The 22366-nt window shown below is 40.4% G+C and overlaps 7 protein-coding genes across 7 annotated transcripts; 3 read left to right on the top strand and 4 right to left on the bottom strand.

The window, feature by feature from the left end:
- Nucleotides 1-200: 200 nt before the first annotated feature.
- Nucleotides 201-3441, bottom strand: BCR41DRAFT_385419 (hypothetical protein). The gene is made up of 4 exons (XM_022027666.1): nucleotides 2668-3441; nucleotides 1328-2175; nucleotides 1008-1148; nucleotides 201-874 (listed from the first exon to the last, which is right to left on the bottom strand). The coding sequence occupies exons 1-4, from the start codon at nucleotides 3230-3232 to the stop codon at nucleotides 305-307; spliced, it is 2124 nt and encodes a 707-aa protein (XP_021882804.1). The 5' UTR covers nucleotides 3233-3441; the 3' UTR covers nucleotides 201-304.
- Nucleotides 3442-4132: 691 nt separating this feature from the next.
- On the bottom strand, nucleotides 4133-4498 carry BCR41DRAFT_350472 (hypothetical protein; the record flags this gene model as incomplete). Its single annotated transcript, XM_022023669.1, has 1 exon — nucleotides 4133-4498. A coding segment is annotated over exon 1 (185 nt), but the record flags the coding sequence as incomplete, so codon positions are not given.
- A 2196-nt stretch (nucleotides 4499-6694) lies between these two features.
- BCR41DRAFT_303566 (telomere stability and silencing-domain-containing protein) lies at nucleotides 6695-7472 on the bottom strand (the record flags this gene model as incomplete). The annotated part of the gene is made up of 2 exons (XM_022020722.1): nucleotides 6695-7115; nucleotides 7306-7472. 2 exons carry the CDS (start codon nucleotides 7470-7472, stop codon nucleotides 6695-6697), a joined length of 588 nt encoding a protein of 195 aa, XP_021882806.1.
- A 681-nt stretch (nucleotides 7473-8153) lies between these two features.
- BCR41DRAFT_420939 (Calreticulin family-domain-containing protein) lies at nucleotides 8154-10552 on the bottom strand. Its single transcript, XM_022029964.1, has 4 exons — nucleotides 10224-10552; nucleotides 9847-10109; nucleotides 9472-9744; nucleotides 8154-9335 (listed from the first exon to the last, which is right to left on the bottom strand). The coding sequence occupies exons 1-4, from the start codon at nucleotides 10359-10361 to the stop codon at nucleotides 8288-8290; spliced, it is 1722 nt and encodes a 573-aa protein (XP_021882807.1). The 5' UTR covers nucleotides 10362-10552; the 3' UTR covers nucleotides 8154-8287.
- A 239-nt stretch (nucleotides 10553-10791) lies between these two features.
- BCR41DRAFT_320793 (peptidase family C78-domain-containing protein) lies at nucleotides 10792-12847 on the top strand. The gene is made up of 3 exons (XM_022021411.1): nucleotides 10792-11113; nucleotides 11220-11305; nucleotides 11428-12847. Exons 1-3 carry the CDS (start codon nucleotides 10846-10848, stop codon nucleotides 12769-12771), a joined length of 1698 nt encoding a protein of 565 aa, XP_021882808.1. The 5' UTR covers nucleotides 10792-10845; the 3' UTR covers nucleotides 12772-12847.
- Nucleotides 12848-15455: 2608 nt separating this feature from the next.
- Nucleotides 15456-17342, top strand: BCR41DRAFT_334723 (Thioesterase/thiol ester dehydrase-isomerase; the record flags this gene model as incomplete). The annotated part of the gene is made up of 5 exons (XM_022021949.1): nucleotides 15456-15685; nucleotides 15903-16102; nucleotides 16250-16420; nucleotides 16559-16779; nucleotides 16935-17342. The coding sequence occupies 5 exons, from the start codon at nucleotides 15456-15458 to the stop codon at nucleotides 17340-17342; spliced, it is 1230 nt and encodes a 409-aa protein (XP_021882809.1).
- A 399-nt stretch (nucleotides 17343-17741) lies between these two features.
- On the top strand, nucleotides 17742-21329 carry BCR41DRAFT_420942 (hypothetical protein). Its single transcript, XM_022029965.1, has 2 exons — nucleotides 17742-18433; nucleotides 18531-21329. The coding sequence occupies exons 1-2, from the start codon at nucleotides 18231-18233 to the stop codon at nucleotides 21157-21159; spliced, it is 2832 nt and encodes a 943-aa protein (XP_021882810.1). The 5' UTR covers nucleotides 17742-18230; the 3' UTR covers nucleotides 21160-21329.
- The last annotated feature ends 1037 nt before the right edge of the window (nucleotides 21330-22366 follow it).

A 22366-nucleotide genomic window follows, 5' to 3' on the forward strand; every position in this document is an offset into this window, starting at 1 on the left:
GACAAACCTATCCTCATTTGTTGTTAAGAAACGTCAGCACCGGGGCTTTGGAACTCCAGTGGCGTTTCTGTTGATTTGAGAACGTTCGTCAATTGGCTATAGATATAAAAACGCGCTCATGTTAGGGCTCAAAAACCATACGTTAAATGAATGAACGCTCTTAATTTTTTTTTTTTTTTTTTTTTTTTTTTATTTCATTTGTACACAGCTATAAATACAAAGCGTGACTACAGCGCACACGCCAAACAATAGGAAAGAAAAAAGTAAAATAAAATAAAATAAAATAAAAGAATGAAAAACTGGACTAGGAAGTCTCCATCTTGATTCTCTTGGCCACCAAGGAATCATCTTGAGACTCTGCATATCCATGTTTCTTGCTGCTGCTAGCTGTCAAGATCCGAGCTGCTTCCGCAATCGACTCTTCCTCCTCCAACATAAACCTACTACGGCTCGAGGGTGAGACAGTGCTGGCGCGGCTGACACTCACTGATGGTGGAGGCGAAGGCAAATGAGGTTCATAATCAGACTTCTTGGACTTTGTGTTTGCGGTGGCGTTCTTGTTCTTGTTTTTAGTAGAGCCGTTCTTGCCCTTACCCGTAGTCTTGTTGGGCAAAACATCATCTATGGATGTTGTAATTGTAGCCAACTTCATCTTTTCATGACGATCAATGAACCGTTGTGATGGGGATAATTGTTGTTGTTGTTGTTGTTGTTGTTGTTGTTGTTGTTGAGGTTCTTCTTCTTTAGTTTCCTCAAGACGAGAAATTCCAGTCATTTCCTCATCATCCTCATCATCGCATACAGGCATAGAAAGCGATCCATCAGCATAGAACGAAGTAGCAGGGGAGATCAAGAAGTCGATTTCTTCTGCACTCTATAATACACAAACAGTAGCACAGTAGCAGGGCCAAATAAATCGTTAGAAATAGGTTCTACTAAAAGCGCGACCTTTTCCTTGATTTTTTTTTTTTTTTTAAAAAAAAAAAAAAAAAAAAAAAAAAACTTACCCTTGAGAGCTTTGGATCAGCCAAGAGTTTTTGGGAACGGGTAATGTAATGGGTCATCTGTCGCTCAAAGACAATAAGTGGATACTTGGCTGCAAGTTGGACAAGATGGGTCTCCATAGTAGTATCAGACCAAGCCAAAAACTATGGAAATCACACACCAGAACGAAAGCAACAAGAAATAAGTAAACATATTCAAGACAAGGTGAAAATAGAAAAGGATTGAGGATTGAGGATTGAGGATTGAGAAATGCTTAAAAAAAATAAAAATAAAAATAAAAATAAAAATAAAAAAAATTTCCCTCAAAGCACATCAAACATACCTCTTGCAAACGCTCATCTTTAGCCTTCTTGAAGGCCTCGTACTCTGGTGTCTTTGCAAAGAGGATAGCTTCCTCACAGTCGAGTGCATACGCATCATCAAGAGTGTGTTCCTGCTGCTGTTGATTCCGAGAATCCATTGACTGTGTGTTCTCAAGGATACTGTCGTGTGATCCTTCCTGGATTTCAAAGTCATCGCCATATGAGAATACATCCAAGACCGTCTCTACTCCGGAGATTCCGTCACAAAGATAAGACTCGATCACTGCCTGGGTCATCATCTCGAGCAACAGTCTGTACCAGCCCTCAAGTACGCGGGATTGGCTTAGGTCCTTGAGCTCACCCTTTTCGACCATGCTCCTAGCAATATCGCTGTAGCTCATAGCAGAGCACTTCAAGAATGCTGGGATGGCATCAGTCAATCCAGCGACCCGTTGCTTCTCAAGTTGACGCATGTTGTGAGCATGATATCTGCTGTTCATCTTTTTCTGTTCCAGAGCAAGTTGTTGCTGTTGTTGCAACTTTGCGAGCGTACAGCATGTGCGTTGACAATCCTTACGATGGTGACGACGACAGAACAATGATGAGTGGATAGAGTTTGAGAAGAATGCACGTCTCTTTTGTCCCTGAGGATGATCGGTAAGATGGCGTTGGACAGCAGCACGAGAGGCCTTGTGGCGACGTGAATGGAAGGCAGAGTAGATGTTGAGGCCTGCAGAGCTGTTGGTGGATGAGGCGACATCAAAGCGACCAAACACCATCGAAGTGAGCTGACAGAGGTGCAGACGATGCTTCAAGTGCCGTGGCAGGTTCTGCAATGGGCCACTAGAGCGATGTGACTTGAGGATGCCTATCGGATGAATAAGGAATGGATGACGAGTAAGATGAGTAACACTCTATACAAATGTACACACACAAAAATATAAAACTTTCTCCCCCCCCCCCCCTCCTCCCTCCCTAACTGCACACTACGCAACCGATGAAGTAAATAAAGATGAAAGGAATGGTGTTGCTGCGCTTGACTATCCATGCATGACAGATATTGTCCAAAGCATCGAGTAGATATTATTATTATTATTATTATTATTATTATTTTTTGCCTTTTTCGGAAATTATAGTACGCGTTGAGTTGTGGGATCGGAAAAGAGATGGTTTGAGAGCAAAAAAAAAAAAAAAAAAAAAAAAAAAAAAAAAAGCGAAAACAAACGGATCCAGAAAAAAAAATAACATGTGGAGAAAGAATGGACGGAGATAAGGAAATGTTGAATGCATAATGCAAATGAAGATCCTTTTGTATTTCTCAGACCAGTTTCTCTACTGGGAAGGGGCCATGAACACATACCATCGACAATTGCCTCAACATTCGATCCCTTTCGACCAAGGACGACGGCCTCATCTACAAGGGTGCGTTGACGACGGAGCCATTCGCCTTGATGAGGGGAAGGTGCGGGTGACTGATGATTCTGCTCTTGGTCCTTGATTCGTTGTTCAACCGCTTGTTCCTGTGTTGAGGCGAGGTATTGAGCTTCAGCCTGCTTCAAGCGAGTTTCGATCGAGAGATGGAAGCAATGGTCGAGAATACGATGATGAGTTGAGGGTGTGGAAGAGGGTAGGTTGTTGTTATTATTATGGATGCTTAGGTTCCGGAAGGTGTTGATGCTCGAGGTAAAGGGTGGTGGGGAGGAACGACGAGGGGAAGGAGGGGAGTTGATGGCTGTGGGAGAGGAAGGAGGGTGTGGAATGTATGTGGCAGAAGGTGGGAAGAATGTCCAAGAGGGGAGTGGATCGTTCTCGAGAGCAACGGCTAAAGAGGAGAGGCCTTTGTGAAGGGAGTGAGATTTGGTATGGTTGGAGGAAGGAGAGGAGGAAGGGGTCACAATGACTGTGGAGACCGCCTGGACTTCCATGTATGTTGAAATGGGATAGAGTAAAGAATGAAAGGAAAGAAAGGAAAGAAAGGAAAGAGGAGTGTCAATTAAGGAAAGGGATGGGGAGTGGAAGTAGGAGTAGAAACACAGGAGTAAAAGTGGGAGTAAAAGTAAAAGTAAAAGTAAAAGTAAAAAGTAGAATGAAAGAGATTCAGAGAATGAAGAAGGAATGAAGAAGTAAAAAAAAAAAAAATAAAAAAATAAAAAAAAAGAAAAAGAAAAGAGCAAAGAGCAGATATGAACGAGAAGAGGACTGATAAGAGTTTTTATAGACGTTATCCATGCACACATAATGAAGACAGGATGCATTGAAATGAGGGCATACAAGGCATAACAAGAGGGGAACTCTCTCCGTGGCAAAAGATGATACTCCAGGGAGTCCGGGCACGGGGTTGTCCAAAACGTGCCCTGTGTCCTATCTCTCTATCCCACAGCGACATGGAGGAGGGCCAATCAGATGGCAACCGTAATCTGCATTCAATCGAAAATGGTCCGAATGTATTGTAAAAGACATGTCCATCTACATATGTATACATATAATATAATATACAAGTATATATATGTATATATATATATATATATAAATATTTATTCACAACTCTTTTGTGTTCCTATGTAAACTACTTATGCTTTCTGACTCGCTGGCCTTTAATTTTTTTTATTTATTTATTTTTTTGTCCTACGGCCACGTCCGAAAAGTGTGTCCGATTGATTTGCTTGTGCTCATCTTTTTTTTTTTTTTTTTTTTTTTTTTTTGTATATCCATGTCACTCAAAAAAGCGATAGGAAAGCAAGGGAAACGGCGTTCTGTCAGCTTTCTTCGTTTGTTTGCCCGCATGTGTTGCTTCCTCTCTTTTCTTCATCACGCAATGACATGAACATTCCTTGTGTTTATTCTAACTAACATCTTGGGTTGATCTGTCTCTCTTATGCTCTCCTACTGTCTTTACTGTGTTCCACATTCATTCATCCATCCATTCACTCACTCACTCACTTTTATACTCACTTGTGCATACGCTTAAACAGCAATTGCGTAGATATATACATATATATATACATACATACATACAGAGATAAAACCATCGACTTCCGTGCTGTACCACTGCACTTATGCAAGCCGAGATTTGTCGATAGATTTCGTTATATACTTTCTTCCCACAAGTAACCCTTTTCATTCGGAAACCCTATTTGCTAAACCTTTTACATCTTACTGTACATGTGCATTCCTTCCCAGCTACACAACACAAATCATATTTGAACATTCGTATATAATGAGAAGCCCCTCACAGTCCATGTTTATATAGTTATATAGATATATATATACATCTTTTACTAGTCTACATCCGAAGGGACTCTATACCTTCACGCATATATATACATGAACATTTCTTTTATTCCTCATTGCTTGCGCGTGTTCATTTATGAATAGACAGCTGTTTACTGAATAAAAACGATCTTCAGGTCTCCAACACACATACACTTTGCTCAATCACCTGCATGTCTGCATGTCTGCATGTCCGTTCACAAAAAAAAAAAAAAAAAAAAAAGCATATTCTTACCCTCTCTTTCTCCCTCCTTTCCTTTGTCTAAAAAAACCTCCTGATTGACAGTTATTTTACCGCCTGTTCCTCCTTTCATGTCACCAATTCATCTCGTATCTGCCCTTCCCCTAAAAAAAAAAAAAAAAACATTGGCTAATGATTATGGTTATGATTATGATTATGATTATGATTATGCTTGTGCTAGTAAATGAGTGTAACACTATGGTCTTGCATATCCGTGATCTTCCTTGTGCTTTTTGTATTTATTATATCAAGTATATGGATACAAGTAGAATAGAGTGAAAAAAAAAAAAAAAAAAAAAAAAAAAAAAGAGGACGTGTCATCCATCCATATCCTATCTTTCGGGGGAGGGGGAGGGGGGGACAAGAAGCATGTTGGAGCAATGCTCTATACCCATGTGAATAATCAATAATAGCAATAATACAATATAATAAAAAAAAGGTGTATTGTGCACGCGTTAAAAAAGAACAAATGCTCATTACTTGCTTTTTTTTTTTTGTTTTTCCTTCTTCCATATCTCGCTTACTATCCTATCCGACAGTCAGAACAATCAACAATCCTTCCTTGATAAAGAAAAGGAAAAAAAAAAAAAAAGAAAAAAGAAAAAAAGAAAAAGCATAAGATATAAAGAACATTAAGCAAACGAAACAAACACAAGGTGATCATCCCTCCTCATCTCTCCGTCCCGAATTACTCGATTCTTCTTTGCCCTTTTCCCTTTTTTGCTTTTTTGCGGGGAACTCGAAACCATATCTGATCATCCTGTTCCTCTTCACATGCAGAAAAGAATTAACTAGGTGTAAAAAAAAAAAAAATCAAATTAGGTGTAAATATACACAGTAAAAGGTCAGAAATAGAGATAGCACACACATCTTTGTGTCTTTGTACAACCAGACAAAAGAGAAAAAAAAAAAAAAAAAAAAAAAAACGGACGGGTGACAAAAAGTTACAAACTCTTGGGACTAAAGACCTATCCCAATCGTTTCTAAAAGAAAAAAAAATAAAAATAAAAAAAAAAATAACCCACAGAACATAACCAGTCAAGAACGAAGGCATAGAATTAAATTTTAAAAAAATCTTACTGCATCGGCTCATTCGCTCAATACCTGGTAATGGGTCCGTGTCGGTCCTGAAACTGAAAGTCAAGCAAATAGAATCCATCGGAAAGGAGAAAATCACTTTTTCTCATCCCCCGCAAGGAGAGCATCATCTCCTTCATTCTACTTAATCATTCCTAGAACATCAAGAAAAATATATATATATAAAAAAAACAAATGTTGTTATCAGTTATCGGATCTTATGAACTCTCTCTTCTCCTCCTCCAATTTGTATTCTGTAGGATTTATCCAGGAGTATCATTTCGAATAAATTATCTAATCTCGTCCTTATGAATTGTCGAATTGCCATTTATTAAGAAAAAAAAAAAAAAAAAAAAGAATAACTAATAGTAAGTTACTATCGAATAAGTTCAGATGAGTTGCCCGCAGCTTCGCGACATCCTGTTCACCCTACCGTGGTATTATCATTGTCGTTGCTGTTGTTGTTGCTACTGTGGTTGTCCTGTTTTATATGCACTGTCAATAGAAAAGAAAACGAAAAGTCCTTATTTGACTTTAGATTTTGATGATCTCTTGGAGTTGGAAGGGCCAACACTTGGAGCCTCTGCTTCATCTTCCTGATCTCCTTCCTCATCTTCCTCATCTTCTTCGTCTTCCTCCGCTTCTTCATCTTCGTCTTCGCCTTCGCCTTCCGAGGACTCGTAATCTGACATGTCATCCCTATTGCATAGTTCATAATGATACACATAAGTAAAACTGTACTCTCTCTCTATCCTTCCTTTCAATAAAAATGAATAAAAATAAAATATAGCATAACAACTTACCACATTCCAAGTTTTTTAATCACAGGCTTTCTTGGAGCAACCTCCTTTGCTTTTTCTTTTCCTTTTCCTTTTCCTTTCAAATCACCGATATTTGCTGCTGCTGCTGCTGCTGCTGATGATGATGATGAAGATGAAGATGGAGAGGAAGACGAGGAAGAAGAAGAAGAAGAAGAAGTAGATCCTGATGGTGATGGTGGGGATGTACTCCTAGACTTCATGTTTGCTTTGATGGCCGCAGCAACCGCACTCTTCACCTCCTCCACCTGTTCCTCTGCCTCATCAAAAAACTTTGAATCATCAAACCGATGTTTGCGGGTCGGTCGTTCTGCCAATTCCAACTTTTCTTCAATCTTGCGCTTCAGACTTTCTTTCCTTGCCCTTTCTCTCTCTGGTTCCTGTTGAACATATTCCGCTATTCTATATTTGGAATAATATAGTGAGTGGGTGGGTGGGTGGGTGTGAGAGCGAGAGAGAGAGAGAGAGAGAGAGAGAGAGAATGAGATTACGAAGAGAGAAAAAGAGTTAATTTCAAGTCCTTTGCTTTTTCCCGCCAATTTTTTTTTTTTTTTTTTTTTTTTTTTTTTTTTTAAATCTTTCCTTCATTTACCTTTTAGCCTCGTTGACAGTCTTGATACGACGTCCGCTCAAATCACGACAAGCATCTGTGTTGGTGGACTTTTGAGAAGACATCCGACCTCCTTGTGCACGCAACATACTTCCAAATCCTCCTTTGCCTCCACTCATACGCATCGTCAGTCCAAAACATCGGACCATCGGCGCAGTCGAATCCTCTCCTTCTTGTCTCTCAAACAAAAGCACATGTTCATCATCCTCATCATTCCCTGCCGAAAGGGGTTCGCCTCCCGCTGTCTGTATTCGCTGATCCTCAATCGGAATCTGGTACATCTCAAACAAATGTTGCTTGAGATCCAGTAAACTAGGCGTCGACGACGCTGGGAAACTGATGGCCACAGAATTAGAGCCGAAAATCGAAACAATGGCCTCCATGATTTATTACTATTGTTATTGTTATTATTATTATTATTATTATTATTATTAACAGTTTTTCTTTTGATTGTTTGAATTGAGGTGATATGAAAGGTAGAGAGAGAAAGGATACAGAAATGTTAATGTTCGGGATGATAGAGATGATAGAGATGACAAGAGATGAAATTTTGCTTCGCACACACCACACTCTTCCAGAACTTTTTGTTCTCGTGAGCTGAGCAAGGCTCGCCAGTCTGAGGTCGAAACCACGTGCAACGAATGAAAGTGCTGCAAGGCATGAGTTGCCAATTGAGCCAATTAGTGACCGCTCTTGCAAAAGCTTCCTACTCCCTGGCTGTGCTCACACCATGAGTACTACAGTACCCTATAGGCCTACAGGCTTGGTTCTCGTTCTCTTAAGCAGGACAACTTCCAACTGCTTTTTTTTTTTTTATTTTTTATTTTTTTATTTTTTAAAAAAAAGTTTATTCAAGTACATTATAAAAGAACGAAGCTATAAACATGAGAAGAAAAAAGAAAACGATCAAGATCAAGGTTAAAAACTCGAGCTCACAAGCAGACCATGACTGAGAAGTACTTGCTTATTCATCCTCCGCAGTAGTGGTGCGCCTGCGGGTCACAGATTCTTCCTTAAACTCTGCGTCGTCCTCTGCAGCAGCCTTGATGATCTCATCTTCATCATCTGGAGTCACCTCGTCAGTCTTCTTGGCCTTGGCAGCTGCCTTTACGCTCCCTACCTTGGGAGCAGCCGTCAACAGCCCGACAAAGATGAGAGCTAGACCCAATGTGGCACCAACAACAGCTGCAATGGCGGCAGACACAGCAGGTCGGCTGTGAATTGCGTTCACGGGATCCTCACGCGCCAGCTCAATGAATTCGCGGAGATGTTCAACAATAAAGCCCACGGGATTCTCCTTGAATTCAGGAAGTCCAGTCTTCTTGGGCGGGGGATTCACGAGCTCCTCTTGTTTCTTTTCCGACGCATACTTCACTTCCCAGGTCTCAGCCGCCAATGCCTCTGCATCTGCGATCGAATGTCCAATGTAGATGTTATCAAAGAGAATATCCTTTTGCATTGTCCAAATCTCGAATCCAACTGCTCCAATCTTGTCAAAGTTCGAAGGATGAAGATCTTCAAAATAATCTGGATTAGGGATCTTACGAGGGGCCCAAACGCCCTTGTACTCTGGGTTATCAATCATGGGAGGAGACCATTTGCCCTTATAGGCAGGGTTGGCGATGTAAGGACGTTCCCACTTGCCACATCCATGGTCTCGACATTTGGGATTAGGGATTGTGGGTGCGATCCAGTCACCGTCCTCCTCATCATCCCAGTCCTCGGGTTTAACAGCCTCTGGATCAGGGATTTCTGGCTGCTCATCCTCCAACCAATCGCTTGGCTTCGTTGCCTTTTCGTCCAAAATACGAGGTGGGGCGTCCTCATCCCAGTCATCAGGCTTGGTTGCCTTGGGATCAGGGATCTTTGCCTCCTCAACCCAGTTAGCAGGCTTCGTATCCTTGGGATCATCAATCTCCTTTGGTGGGTTAACAGGGGGCTGGAAGCTCTCCAATAACGATCCGCTGGATACAACTTCTTCATTGATTTTAATCTCGAAAGTCTGATCAGGCCTAAATTAAGGCAATAATAATAATAATAATAATAATAATAATAATAATAATAAAAAGACAGCAATGTTAGTAGCCTAGGCTGGGTAGATGTGAATACAAGTATTTTTCAAGAACCAGATCAAAAAGCACAACGTACTTGACAATTAAAGTGTAAAGGTTGCTAAAGTGATTGAGCTTAGTCATGGGTGCTGATTGGAGGTGTTTCTCCTCATAGACGCCCGTCTTGGGATTCCTATGGCGGAAGATGAAGTGGACTTTATTGGTTTGCCCACACTTGTCAGGTCCAAACATGATGGTGTAAGGTGTCTCGTTAGAAAACTCTTTGAACTTGATACCCTCGGGTGAGTCTGTCAAAAGCTTCATGTAGGCGCCACCACACTCCAATCCTTCCTGAGCTTTGACCTCGTACCTGATTAATCACAAGGGAAAGGAAGAAGGTCATTAGTGTCTATCAAAATGGATTTGATTCCCACAATCAGTTTTGTAGAAGAAAAAAATAATAATGTCTTACTGAACAACAAGGGTCTTGTCCTTGTTATCGATAACCTCTGGAAGGGAAGCTGAAATAGCGTGATGTGTAGCAGGAGACTTTGCAACCAGTCCAAAATCACCCTTGATGCCGGGAAGAAGAGTAGGTTCCTCAACGCTCCATTTACCAACATAGCTAAAGACTTCGCCCTGGGCAGTTGTTTCTTTGGTGGCTTCACTGGCTGTCCAACGATCAGCCCAGTCCTGGGTAAATTGTTCCAAGAATGGAGCCTTGATCGAAGTTGCCTATCAAAAAAAAAATTTTTTTTATTAAAAAAACGCGAATCATTAGTATTAAGACGCGTTGGCTCATCTACCGATTTGTAGAACAAGTCCCTTTCGGTCCTTTCCTTCTCTTACCTTGAAAACAGGAAGTTCAGGAGCAACATGGCCACCAGGCATGTTGAATTGTTTTTGCTTATCATCATGAGCCGCGACCATAGTCACGGCGGAGGAGAGAGCCAGGAGGGTGACAAGACCCAAAGAGATGCGTGTCATAATTGGGAAAGCGAGTCGTTGAGTGCGAATGAATGAATGAATGTGAGAGAAGAAAGGGTGAAGAAGAAAGGCGTGGAGGAAAGTAAATGAAGGGGGAAAAAAAATAAAAAAAAGAAAAGGAAAGAAAACGAGAATAAAAAGAATGAATTCTAGTTGGATTGGATTCGAATGGAACAATAAGAGAGGAGTATGTGAAGAGAGAGGGGAGGAGAAGTCAATGTTGCTGCCCAATCTGACGTGGCAACTGCTCAACCGCCACCAAAAATATCTTGTGTACATGGAATAATGTAAACTGTACTGTGATAATTTAATCTCGCCTGAGACATCTGACATTCCGTCCCACAGAATTGCAAACCGTCATTTGCCTACCCACCCTGAGAGCCAATGCAGCTCTAATCCAGAAGAAAGAAAAGAAGAAGAAAAAAAAAAAAAAAAAACAAAGACTAACAGCGCAGCATTGTCACTAAAAGCATCGGCGATTTCCATGACATCAACAAACGACAATGAGGCATACTCTTGTCCCATGTGCCACGAACCCTTTATTGGTAACCTCGCTGCTTTCGAGAGCCATGTCCAAGGTCATTTTGAAGACTCTACTTTGTCAGGAACATATACTCCCCCCGGATTCTTGGATGAACCCGAAAACAAAACGGCTACCATAACCGCAGCCTCCTTATATGATATTTATGACCAAACCTCATCCATTTCCCCCTTCACAGTTGAGTGCGATGCTCCCGGCTGCGGCATGATGGGTAACAACTTGACAACTTAGACTTGTTAATGGATAAATTTACCATAGAATTACAGCAAGGAACCTAATCAAAGTTTAATGAATTATCAACATCAACTCCTTCTTAGTTAATTTCGAAGAAATGGCAGAACATACAGACAGGCACCTAGCAATGCGGATTCAGGATCAAGAAAGCGCAGCTATATTTGAAGAGGTAATCAACCTAACGAATGTACCTTTTTTTTTTTTTTTTTTTTTTTTTTTTTCTTTTTTTCTTTTCTCGTTTTCATACTTAGCAGGGTTGACAATGAATTGATGCAATTATACAATTTGCAGGTAAATAATAATTCCACAAAGCGATCAAGAGGTCATTCACCCAATATATCAAGTGTGTTCAATAGTGCAAAGAGATCACAGGGTGATCCATTTACTGTAAAAACCACACCCACTGTCCAGTCAAGAAAGAAGACTATACCAATAGGACAGGCAACTATGGATGGATTCATCACGCGTAGCACGCGAGACCAAATGCCTTCCAAGAATCAAATAGAGTACAAACAACCTCAACCACAGAATACATTTGCCTCTATTAGTCGGACAGACCAGACAGAGCAAATGAATAATGTCACTGGAATCAAGGGCTTAATTGCGAAAACGAGATTGTTGCTTGATATTTCACTGGATCAAGGTTTCACCAAACAAGCATATTTGGCTGATCCATCTGTACTCTTTTGTCAGGGCGATAAAACTGATCGTGGCTGGGGATGCGGCTACCGAAACGTACAAATGATGTTATCCTATGTAGCCCAGCAAGCGGCGCCTCATTCTACACCTACATCTACATCCACATCCACATCTACATCCACATCTACCTCTACTACTCCCTTGGCTTCCGACCACATTGATATTCCTTCTATTCCAGATCTACAGAAACAGCTAGAATATGCTTGGGCCGCTGGTTTTGACCCGGCTGGGGCCAATCAATTGGGGCACAGAGTCAAGGGCACTCGAAAATGGATTGGCACTACAGAGGCCTGGTCTATCTTGTGCTCCCTCGGCATTCGATGCCACATTCTCGATTTTCATACGCCTACAGGTCCTAATAGTTCACATCCCGTCATGCTCTCAGCAGTGCTTAACTACTTCCGAACGCCTGATTGGTCTCCTCTAACGGCTCCAGAACTGCATAGAGTCGTAGATTATGAGCTGCATGAAGAAGGCCCCAAAATCATCCAGACACATAAACCACCACTGTATATGCAACATCAAGGCCATTCACGTACCGTCATTGGGATAGAGATCTTGGCAACCGGAGAATTGAATTTACTGGTCTTTGATCCTGGACGATGGCTTCACAAGGCCATCCCGATGTTACAAAACCAACAAGTCTCTAGAGCTCATTCGCAAACCTTGGGTACCAAAGTGAGGACAAAGGATGGTTTATTGGATGCACAATATTTGCTCAAGGCATTCCGGCTTCCAGTGAGCGTGGGAATATCTAAATCGCAGTATCAACTGCTTGGTATATCTGGCCTGTATCAGGAAAAACCACACCCAAGTCAAGCACCACGTGACCGGATCAGACTTCAACTCTGCACGAGAAACCCATCGCTTTCTATCGGTTGGGATGATGAAGAAGCTGAGCAGAGTAAACTCGTAAGCAGCACTCGTGTCCCTTGAACTGTCGGGACGTGCTACATCACTTTCTTTATTTAGTATCAATATATCCATTGTATTTCTAAATATTAAAAGGCAGCAAAAAATTTAATGCTTGACTCTTGCTAAGGCTCTGTATATATATATATATATATATAAAAGAGAACTCGTTACTAAGGTACATGTACTAAGGTATTGGATGCGCTGGCCATTTTTCAGCTGGGACGTAGTTAGTCCATATACCACACTTAAATAAATAGCTCAAGAAAGAAAGAGGTGACTGGATCCTATCAAGCATTAGTAGCTGGTCTTAAGGAAGAATGGAATCGAGTGATTTAGGCCGACGGGTCATCCTTTGCAGTCTATGAACACCTTCGTTACACATATAAGGGCTTTGCGTACGACAGAGAGAAAGTGCAAGTATGGGTTGCCTTGCGCCAAGTTTCCTAGAGTGGTAGGACATGGGACATGATGGTCAGAGAAGCATACATAACAGTGATTGGCCCTATCGCTCACATATCACATAGTACATAGTAATCTAACTATTAGTCGTAAATATTCCATCATCCACATTTAATGACTCTAGTAAATGATCATAAACACTTTTCAACATCTACAACGCCCCTTGGTTGATTGTAATTGGACATGGTCATTGAGTTAGACTATGTTTCGTAGAAGATGTATACAAAGGCGAAATAGCCAGGTTTACAGCAGTAAAAAAAAAAAAAAAAAAAAAAAAAAAAGAGGCTCCATTCTCGCGGATGCGCTTCAAAAGTACCGCAAGTAGCTCAAAGAACCTTCTAAATCTCACAATGGCTCCTTGGTGAGGAGCGAAACAGCTTACCAGAAGTGAAACTGGGAAACCTTATTTAGTCTACATATCTCCACTAGCCTGGAAACTTTGGGTGGATGGCTTGCTCATCAGTAAGCGCACACACTGCTTTACCCATTCATATAGCGCGTCTCCAAAATCTTGATGAATTATACTATGTTAACCTCTTTAAACTGATTTGTAAAGTTCCGTGTTAGTTGACATTTCCTCATTGGCCCGCACGTGACGGGAGATAAAGTTTTCTTGATCCCTTTGAAAACGGCTCTCTTGAATGGTGCCAGATGTCTTAAAAAGGAAAGAAAAAAAAAAAAAAAAAAAAAAAAAAAAGCCGTTTGATATGTGGTGAATGACGATGGTTTTTTTTTTTTTTTTTTTTTTTTACTATTTGATTCCTGGACGAATCTTCCTTACTCATATATCTATAAAACATAATTAACGGTGGAACAACAAGTGTCTACAGCTGCATGATCGCCTGATAGTTCGTACATGTAACGTTTACAAGTCAAATGAACGATTTGAGCTGCGATTTTACTGGACAAGTTCCGAAGAGAAGGACCTTCTATTAGTTCTTGGTACAGGTCAATGACCAGTCCCCTTCGCAGCCTCCCCTCTCAGTTTCCGATCGATCTGTTTTGTCATGGCTACTAACAAATCACGAGGACCAAGGCGCATAAACACATGCAATCGTAGTATTTGACCTGGGGTCGTTATGACACTCAAACATATTTCGTTGTTAGTCCTGGGAGTATCTCCACTTGCGAAATCTAGATGCACATATCCAATCAATCATAAGGAGTCTTACAAAAAAGAGAAAGGAAAAAAACGCGACTTTTTTTTTTTTGTTTGTTTGTTTCTCCTGGTACCTCTGTCTTCTTGTAAGGTCTTAGTGTCGCTTTTTTTCAGGTTCTCTCCTCTTACTTTTCCATTGTATATGTTTTTTGTTATTGTTTTATTTACTAATTTATCTTGTTATCAGTTAATAACATACATTTATACATTTAAGAGTCTTTATTACTATTATTATTACTATTATTATTACTATTATTATTATTTCTTTGCTGTTAAACGGTGTATCATTTGCAGGTTACCAACGTCTGTCCTTAATTGTACTCTATCGAGGCAAAGCGGCAAGTCTTGCATACATGCTAACGAGAAAAAGGAAATATAAGGATCGCTTCAGTCATCCTTCTCCTTTGTCATTCTTTCATATAAAATCCTTTCCCAAATTCCACATGTTCGTCTTTCTTCTAATCAAATTACTCACCTGATAGTTATAGAAAACAAGGAAAAAAATATATATATACATACATACATACACCCTGATTCTTCTTCCGGATTCTTCTTCCATTATAATTACCTCTTCCACTTTTATTTTACAAAGATGCAGCGCTTTGATTTGAACCCAATGTTGACTCGTTTATCACTCTTGTCTCGCAACCTCAGTGGCGCTTATACAAGATCCCCAAGAGCACTGTCATCTACCCTGCCAACGCCTTCAGCAGGACAGCATAGATACTTGAGTACAAAGGGGCCCTTGCGGTTTAATGTGTCTGATAACCGTCCTCAGGAGATGACATCTTCTGTTACTGCTCCTCATCTTAATTTCCCTCATCCACTACCACCGCCACCACCACCACCACCACTTTCTCATGCTCCTTTTTATCCATTGCAAGGTATAAAAAATAAAAAAAATAAAAAGATTAGTTTGGGAAGAATCAGGTCTTTATCTTTGGATAAAGTGTGCTTCGCCCATCCAACCCAAAAAAGGAAATCAAAGAATGTCTAATTAGGGCTTTTTTTTAATTTTATCTTAGGCTCAAAAATTAGTATGGCAAAGAATAGCAAAGCTATCAATATAAAACCAAATATCTCTTGGATGGAGAAGTTGGCTCAAGATCATCGAACTACTTCCACCTCAAAGACCTCAAACATTACAGGTTCCAAAGCCATTGAAAACAAGAATCCATCTCCTGAGGTTCATCCTCCACCCAAGAGACGCCAATTGGCCTTGAAGACCATGAAAGATTCTTATACAGAGGTTGTCATGCCCTTTACAAAGGACAAGAGTTTATTGGAGGAATATATCAACGTCAACGGCACCGTTAGGTAAAAGAAAATAATATATATATATATATATATGATTGGCATAATGTTTACCATTGCTTGATTAGCCCTATCTCTCTCTCTTTTTATATATATATATATATATATATATATATATATATTTTATGTTCTTTATCATCAACTTACTGATTGATTTATATCCAACTTTTTTTCTTTCTTTCTTTTTCTTTTTCTTTTTTTTTTTTTTAAAAAAAAAAAGACATGGCAAAATCATGGAGGATTTAGATGCGTTAGCAGCTGCCATTTCATATAAACATTGTGGATATGAACTGGCAGATAGTTCGGATTTGACGATCGTCACCGCCTCTGTAGACCGGATCGATTTCCTAAAACCGATTGCCGCTAATGATTTGCGGCTTTCTGGACATGTTACATATGTCGGATATAGCTCTATGGAAGGTAATTTTCGCATATAAATATAAATATATTTATATTTATATTTATATTTGTGTTTTAAAAGAGAGGGGGAAAGAAAAATGAGAGAGAGACCAATCATCTAAAATATAATATCTTGACCATTGCATCCTATATATCGTATATATATAGTCCAAATGAAGATGGAAGAGATATTTCCCGACCATCCCGAGAAAAAAGCTACCATTTTGGTGGCACTGTTTACCATGGTGGCAAGGGATGCAACCACAGGCAAGGCAGCACAAGTGAATCCCTTGTCACTTCAAGATGACAATGAAAAGAAGCTATTCCAAATGGGAGAAGGTAAAGATGTCTTTTTTTTTTTTTTTTGAAAGAGAAAAAAAAAAAAAAAAAAAAAAAAGAACCAATTTAACATCGAGATGTTATCTTTTTCTATTTCTATTTCTTTTTTTTTTTTTTTTTTTTTTTTTAAAAAAAAAGACCATAAAGCTAGAAAGCGCACAGAAAGTGAAAGGGCACTCACAAAACGTCCTCCGACTGAAGAAGAGCGTTTCTTGATTCATGATCTTTATTTGGAGTATTCCAAATATGAGAACTCTCAGCTGAATTGCTCAAAGCCAGATGATGTCCAGTGGATGGGTGATACAAAGATGAGTTCCGTTCAAATCATGCAGCCGCAAGACCGTAACGTCCATCACAAGGTAAATAAGAATAATGATAAGAATAATAATAATAATGATAATAGCAATAATAACAGCAACATTAGCCAGTTCAATGTTGAAGAAGGAGGAGAAAAAAAAAAAAAAACATCCTTCTCCTCGATATGATACTAAGAGTCTTTTATTTATATATATAGATTTTCGGTGGATATCTGATCCGTTTAGCTTATGAACTTGCATTCTGTAACGCTTCAGTCTTTATCAGGAACCGACCGATATTCTTGGCTCTGGATGAGATTGCGTTCCGCAAACCAGTGAGTGTTGGCACCACCTTGGCCCTGGATTCACAAATTGCGTATTCAGGGGGAGGAGAACACCACTCGTTCCAAGTGATGGTCAAGGCCGATATCCTTGATATCAAAAACAATACTCGAGAGACCTGCAATACTTTTTGGTTCACCTTCAGTGATCCTCGAAAGGATCATCTTACCCCAAAGGTCTTGCCCCGAACTTATGCAGAATCTGTGCTTTACCTCGAAGGCAAACGTAGAAGGATAGAAGGCGCCAAGCTAGCTCAATTGAACCGCAAGAACTTGGGAATGTAAATCAACAAACAAACAAACAAATTATTTATTTATTTATTTATTTATTTATTCATGTTCATGTACATTTCATCGGGTTTTTTAAACTTGAACGTTTGGCCAAATAAATAGGGCGCCTATTTCTAAAAAATAAAAAAAATAAAATAAGGTAGCCAACAAATAGGCCATTGACACATCAGAAATGCGGCTCCAGAATTGCCATATTTCGAGTATCCCTTGGTGGATTTCACTCAACCCAAAAGAAAAAAAAAAAAAAAAAAAGAGGATCCTAAACCCCTTTAACAAACTGGATGCGAAGATCCAGGGGGGAATGTATAAAATATAATAAAATAAAATAATTAAGGGGATTGTCTGTCTTATTTCAACGACGTATTTGATGTAGCCGATTTATTTTCAAATCCCTATTATTTCCACTCAAGGACACTAAAAATTATAATGGAGAGGACACCAACACATCGTTTTGCAACAGTAAAAATAAAGTAATGTGAGATGATGAGTGAATGATATCTTTGTGACTTTAGTGGACTTCTCCTACGCTCTTTGAGCGGATATGGTTATGAATACCTTTGATCTGGACATCGGGAATGGAGTTCTATTGAGTAATGATTTCAAGCTGCAGGTTGAGTTCTACATTGGTTGTCTGCAACCATGGTCACTACCATTCAAGAGCACCTCCCTTCCAAACGTGGCTACTACACCTTCAGCCGACGGATGCAAATAAACAGCACTCGTGGACGAAACTATAGTCAGTAGAGCACACCAATATGACCTTAAGTGGCGAAGCTGAAGGTCGACTCGACTGTATTACAGCATCTGTTGCTCAGAGAAGAGGAATGAAGGGTCTTTGCATCTTGTCAACATTCCTTCCTCATCCTTCGAATCATCACCGAGATGGCAGAGCTTCAATACCAACGGTTCCGAAAGGGCAACATCGTTGAAGAAGTTTGTGTTAAAACTGCTTCCACCAAGGCAACCAATGACTGCCCGCCATGCTTTGTGCTTTTGCAAGACATTCGAGATGTGTTTCCGGATGCACTGCGCTTCAAGCTGAATGAGCATCCCATCCCATTCCTTTCGGATGCTGATGGCAACAGGTATATTATTTTATCATTGGTGCCTTGTTGATTGCTCATGGATAGAAAAATGAGGGAACCCCAATTTGACACGACTTTTTTATTTTTGTCTCTTTAGAATCGAGCCTCCGCGTATTGCATTCTATCCTGACAAGATCCTGGACATCATTACAGAACCACCACAGTGCTGCAACTGCGGCAGTAGCAACACCATCGTCCATTTGCCGACATTGGGAGAGTCGAAAAACTTGGCTTTTCATGACCTTCTTTTGTCATTATCAAACTTTGTCCAACCTTCTAATAACGAGAATTTCAACTCTCACTTTGAAGAGACTAAGAAATTGCTGATGGAGGCCAGTAATGAGGGGATTAAGCTGCAATTAGAGTCTAAGAAGAAGGACGATAGAATGCTTGAACTGCAGTTGGAGGCTAAGGAGAAGGACGACATGATGATTGAAATGCAGAAGAAGATGCTTCAACTGCAATTCGAGGCCAAGGAGAAGGACGAAAGAATGCTTGAAATGCAACGGCAACCACTCGGCAGACTTGCCATCCTGCAAAAGAAAGCTGGAGCTATCCTTGTCCAGAAGTTTGAGCCACACGAGTATCCAGTTCCTCGACTGTTTATCATTTTACCTGCCGATCGTACCAAGTGGGACCCAATGAATGTCTTGAGGAACAAGGCGCGCCTTCATTTCTTATGCGAACATGGGGATAACACTGCAAAGACAGATAAGAATTGGCACGACCAAATCCACCTTGCCAGACATGAAGGATATGAGATCCGGAACAGCACAGAGTTCTTTCAAAAGTATGGAAAATATATAGTTATCCTTTTACAGTGGTTGAAGTTGGGGATAGGAGCTGCTTCAGGTACTTCTCTGCCATCAGTCCCAAAGCTGCTCGATGCCGGCATTGATTATTCAATCAAGTATATGGAGCAGCTCTCTAAAGCGAATCCAGCTCTGAGCAACATCAACACAATCGATGACTTTGAGGCACTTGAAGGAGCAGATCTTCGCCAACTGAGCAAACTCCTTCAAACCAAGGATGAAGACTGGCAACTTGGCAACTTGTACAGGATTACGACAGAAACAGGCCATGTCAGATGGGTTTGTGTCGACCACTACCGCTCAACATATAACGAGAGAGAACAGGAGGCGTTTGAAAATGTAGTGGAGGTGGAGATGAACCGTAGCAAGAATACGTGGCACTGGGACAAGGATACGTGGGACTGGAACAAGTATGAGTCGCATCTTGGCAAAGTGACTATCACATTGAGATCCAGAAATGCAGCAAGAGAATTCTACAATGCTCTGACCAATGCAAAACATGTGTACGAGATGGATATTGCATTATTCTGGTATTGGACTCGGACAGATCTTAAAGCATTAGAGAAAGCTCTAAAAGTGTCGAATGTATCGGTTCTTCGACTTAATCTTGAGCAGCCTCAAGAAAGTATTACCATGGAAATACTTCCAATATTACTTCCAATAACCATACCATATAAGATGCTTGTTCGCATCATATCACTTCGCAGAATGAAGTCAATCTGTATTGTACTATCTTCGGATATGATCAAGCTTTCGAATTTACCGAGTAAAAAACTACCACATCTTCATGAGTTATCCTTTGAGATAAGTCCTCGGAAGATGGGAGCAAATGCTTTTCGAGGACTTGTAAATTCACTCAAGACCGATGTGCCCTTGACGAGTTTGGACTTAGGGGACAACGCAATTGGATATGAAGGAGTCCTGGCGCTGTCAGAGGCACTCAAGACAAACAAAGTTCTGACAAGTTTAGACTTGCTCGCCAACTCAATTGGGAAAGAAGGAGCTCTGGCACTCTCAGAGGCACTCAAGACAAACACGACTTTGACAGATTTGAAGTTGTTCAACAACTCTATTGGCAAGAAAGGAGCTCAGGCACTCTCAGAGGCACTCAAGACAAATAAGACTTTGAAAAATTTGGAATTGGGAGGCAACTCAATTGGGAAAGAAGGAGCTCTGGCACTCTCGGAGGCACTCAAGACGAACAAGACTTTGGCAAATCTGAGCTTGCTCGCCAACTCAATTGGGAATGAAGGAGCTCTAGCACTCTCAGAGGCACTCAAGATAAACAAGACTTTGGCAAATCTGACCTTGGGATGCAACTCAATTGGGAAAGAAGGAGCTCTAGCACTCTCAGAGGCACTCAAGACAAACAAGGCTTTGACAGAATTGTTATTATTTCGGAACTCAATTGGGAATGAAGGAGCTCTGGCGCTCTCAGAGGCACTCAAGACAAACAAGACTTTGACAGAACTGGACTTGTGTAGGAACTCAATTGGGCAAGAAGGAGCTCTGGCACTCTCGGAGGCACTCAAGACGAACACAACTTTGACAAACTTGAACTTGAGTGAAAACGTAATTGGGGATGAAGTAGTTCTGGTACTTTCAGAGGCACTCAAGACAAACATGACTTTGACGAGTTTGAACTTGTATTACAACTTTATTGAGAATGAAGGAGCTTCGGCACTGTCGGAGGTACTCAAGACAAACATGACTTTGACAAATTTGCACTTGGGATACAACCAGATTAAGAATGAAGGAGCCTTAGCATTCTCAGAGATGCTCAAGACAAACACCACTCTGAAAAGGTTGGAGTTGAGAGGCAACCAAATTTGGGATGAAGGAGCTCTGGCACTTTCAGAGGCACACAAGGCAAACAAGGCTTTGGCAGATTTGGACTTGCAATATGAATTTTGAAGTAACTCTGACCCTGTCAGAGGTACTCAATCCAAGGACAACACGGCATAGCTTGGATTACATGCGTTTAACATTACTAGTAGAAAATATAAATGGTTTCAATCCGCCACAGTAATACTTGATGCTCAGCCTCTTCTCCTACTCTGCATTTCCACAACATTCATTTTTATTAAATACTGACAATAAGCATGTCTATTAAGAGGTATGTTTTCACTTTTCAGAAATAAAATGAAAAAAAAAAAAAAAAAAAAAACATTTACATGTATATCCAATCGGGACTAGGGTCATTAAATGAGTCTCCTACCCGCCATGGTTACCCCGGCCTTTGCATCATTGGCTTGTGTGCTTCCTTCTTCCTTTCTTTTCCCCTTTTGCATATTTACGTTGCATGGGCAAAGGTTGTTTTTTTTTTTTTTTTTTTAAATATACAAACTTTGCATTGATTCACGGCGGACACTTGATCGTTAAGCACATCGGTCCTATTCGGAGACGTAATAATCTCGGGGGAGAAAACATCCAACACAGCCTTTATTCAAAACCAAGTAGTGAAAACCTCAGGGGTTGATATCTCTTAGTAGAGAAGTCGTTTCAGTATTGCTTCAAGGTGAGTGAAACCTTCTGGAGTGATGGTGGAGGGAAAGATATGATTCTTACATGTCTTTAGAGAGATCTTTAGCTATTCCGCATCAAAATTATGGCGGGATTTCATTGGCAGGGGTATAAAATACAGACGCGTTGGTCCTGTCAAGAGCCTAAATATATAGACCACAATAGTTACAACCCTCAATTCAGCCTAAGGATCATTAAAATTGAGAGGAGGGAGGGATGGTTTGGATTTTTAGTCAGGATTGATGATGGTGGTAGCAAGTGACATCGAGGAACTATTCCAGCTCCCTTCATTTGAAGGATTGAAGAGTGGTAAAAATATATATACAAAAAAATAAAGAAGAACCAAGAGCGAGTACAACATTTGCTGTTATTAAGAATAAAGTGAAGCAGCGAAGAATGGGAAGGAATAAGCCCAATAATGCGGTGATGAAATTCCAAACGTGTCTTTATCAATGTTATAAACAGAACCATATTACCTGTTCCTTGTCGTCTTTTCAACAACAGCAATAACAACAACATCAATGATTGCCAAGAATGCATCTACATTAATTAATAATAGATTTAAAGATGTAGTGGCTGTTCGCTGCAAGGGGAGGGG

Source organism: Lobosporangium transversale (assembly GCF_002105155.1).
Source record: "Lobosporangium transversale strain NRRL 3116 chromosome Unknown BCR41scaffold_12, whole genome shotgun sequence".
Taxonomy (NCBI): domain Eukaryota; kingdom Fungi; phylum Mortierellomycota; class Mortierellomycetes; order Mortierellales; family Mortierellaceae; genus Lobosporangium; species Lobosporangium transversale.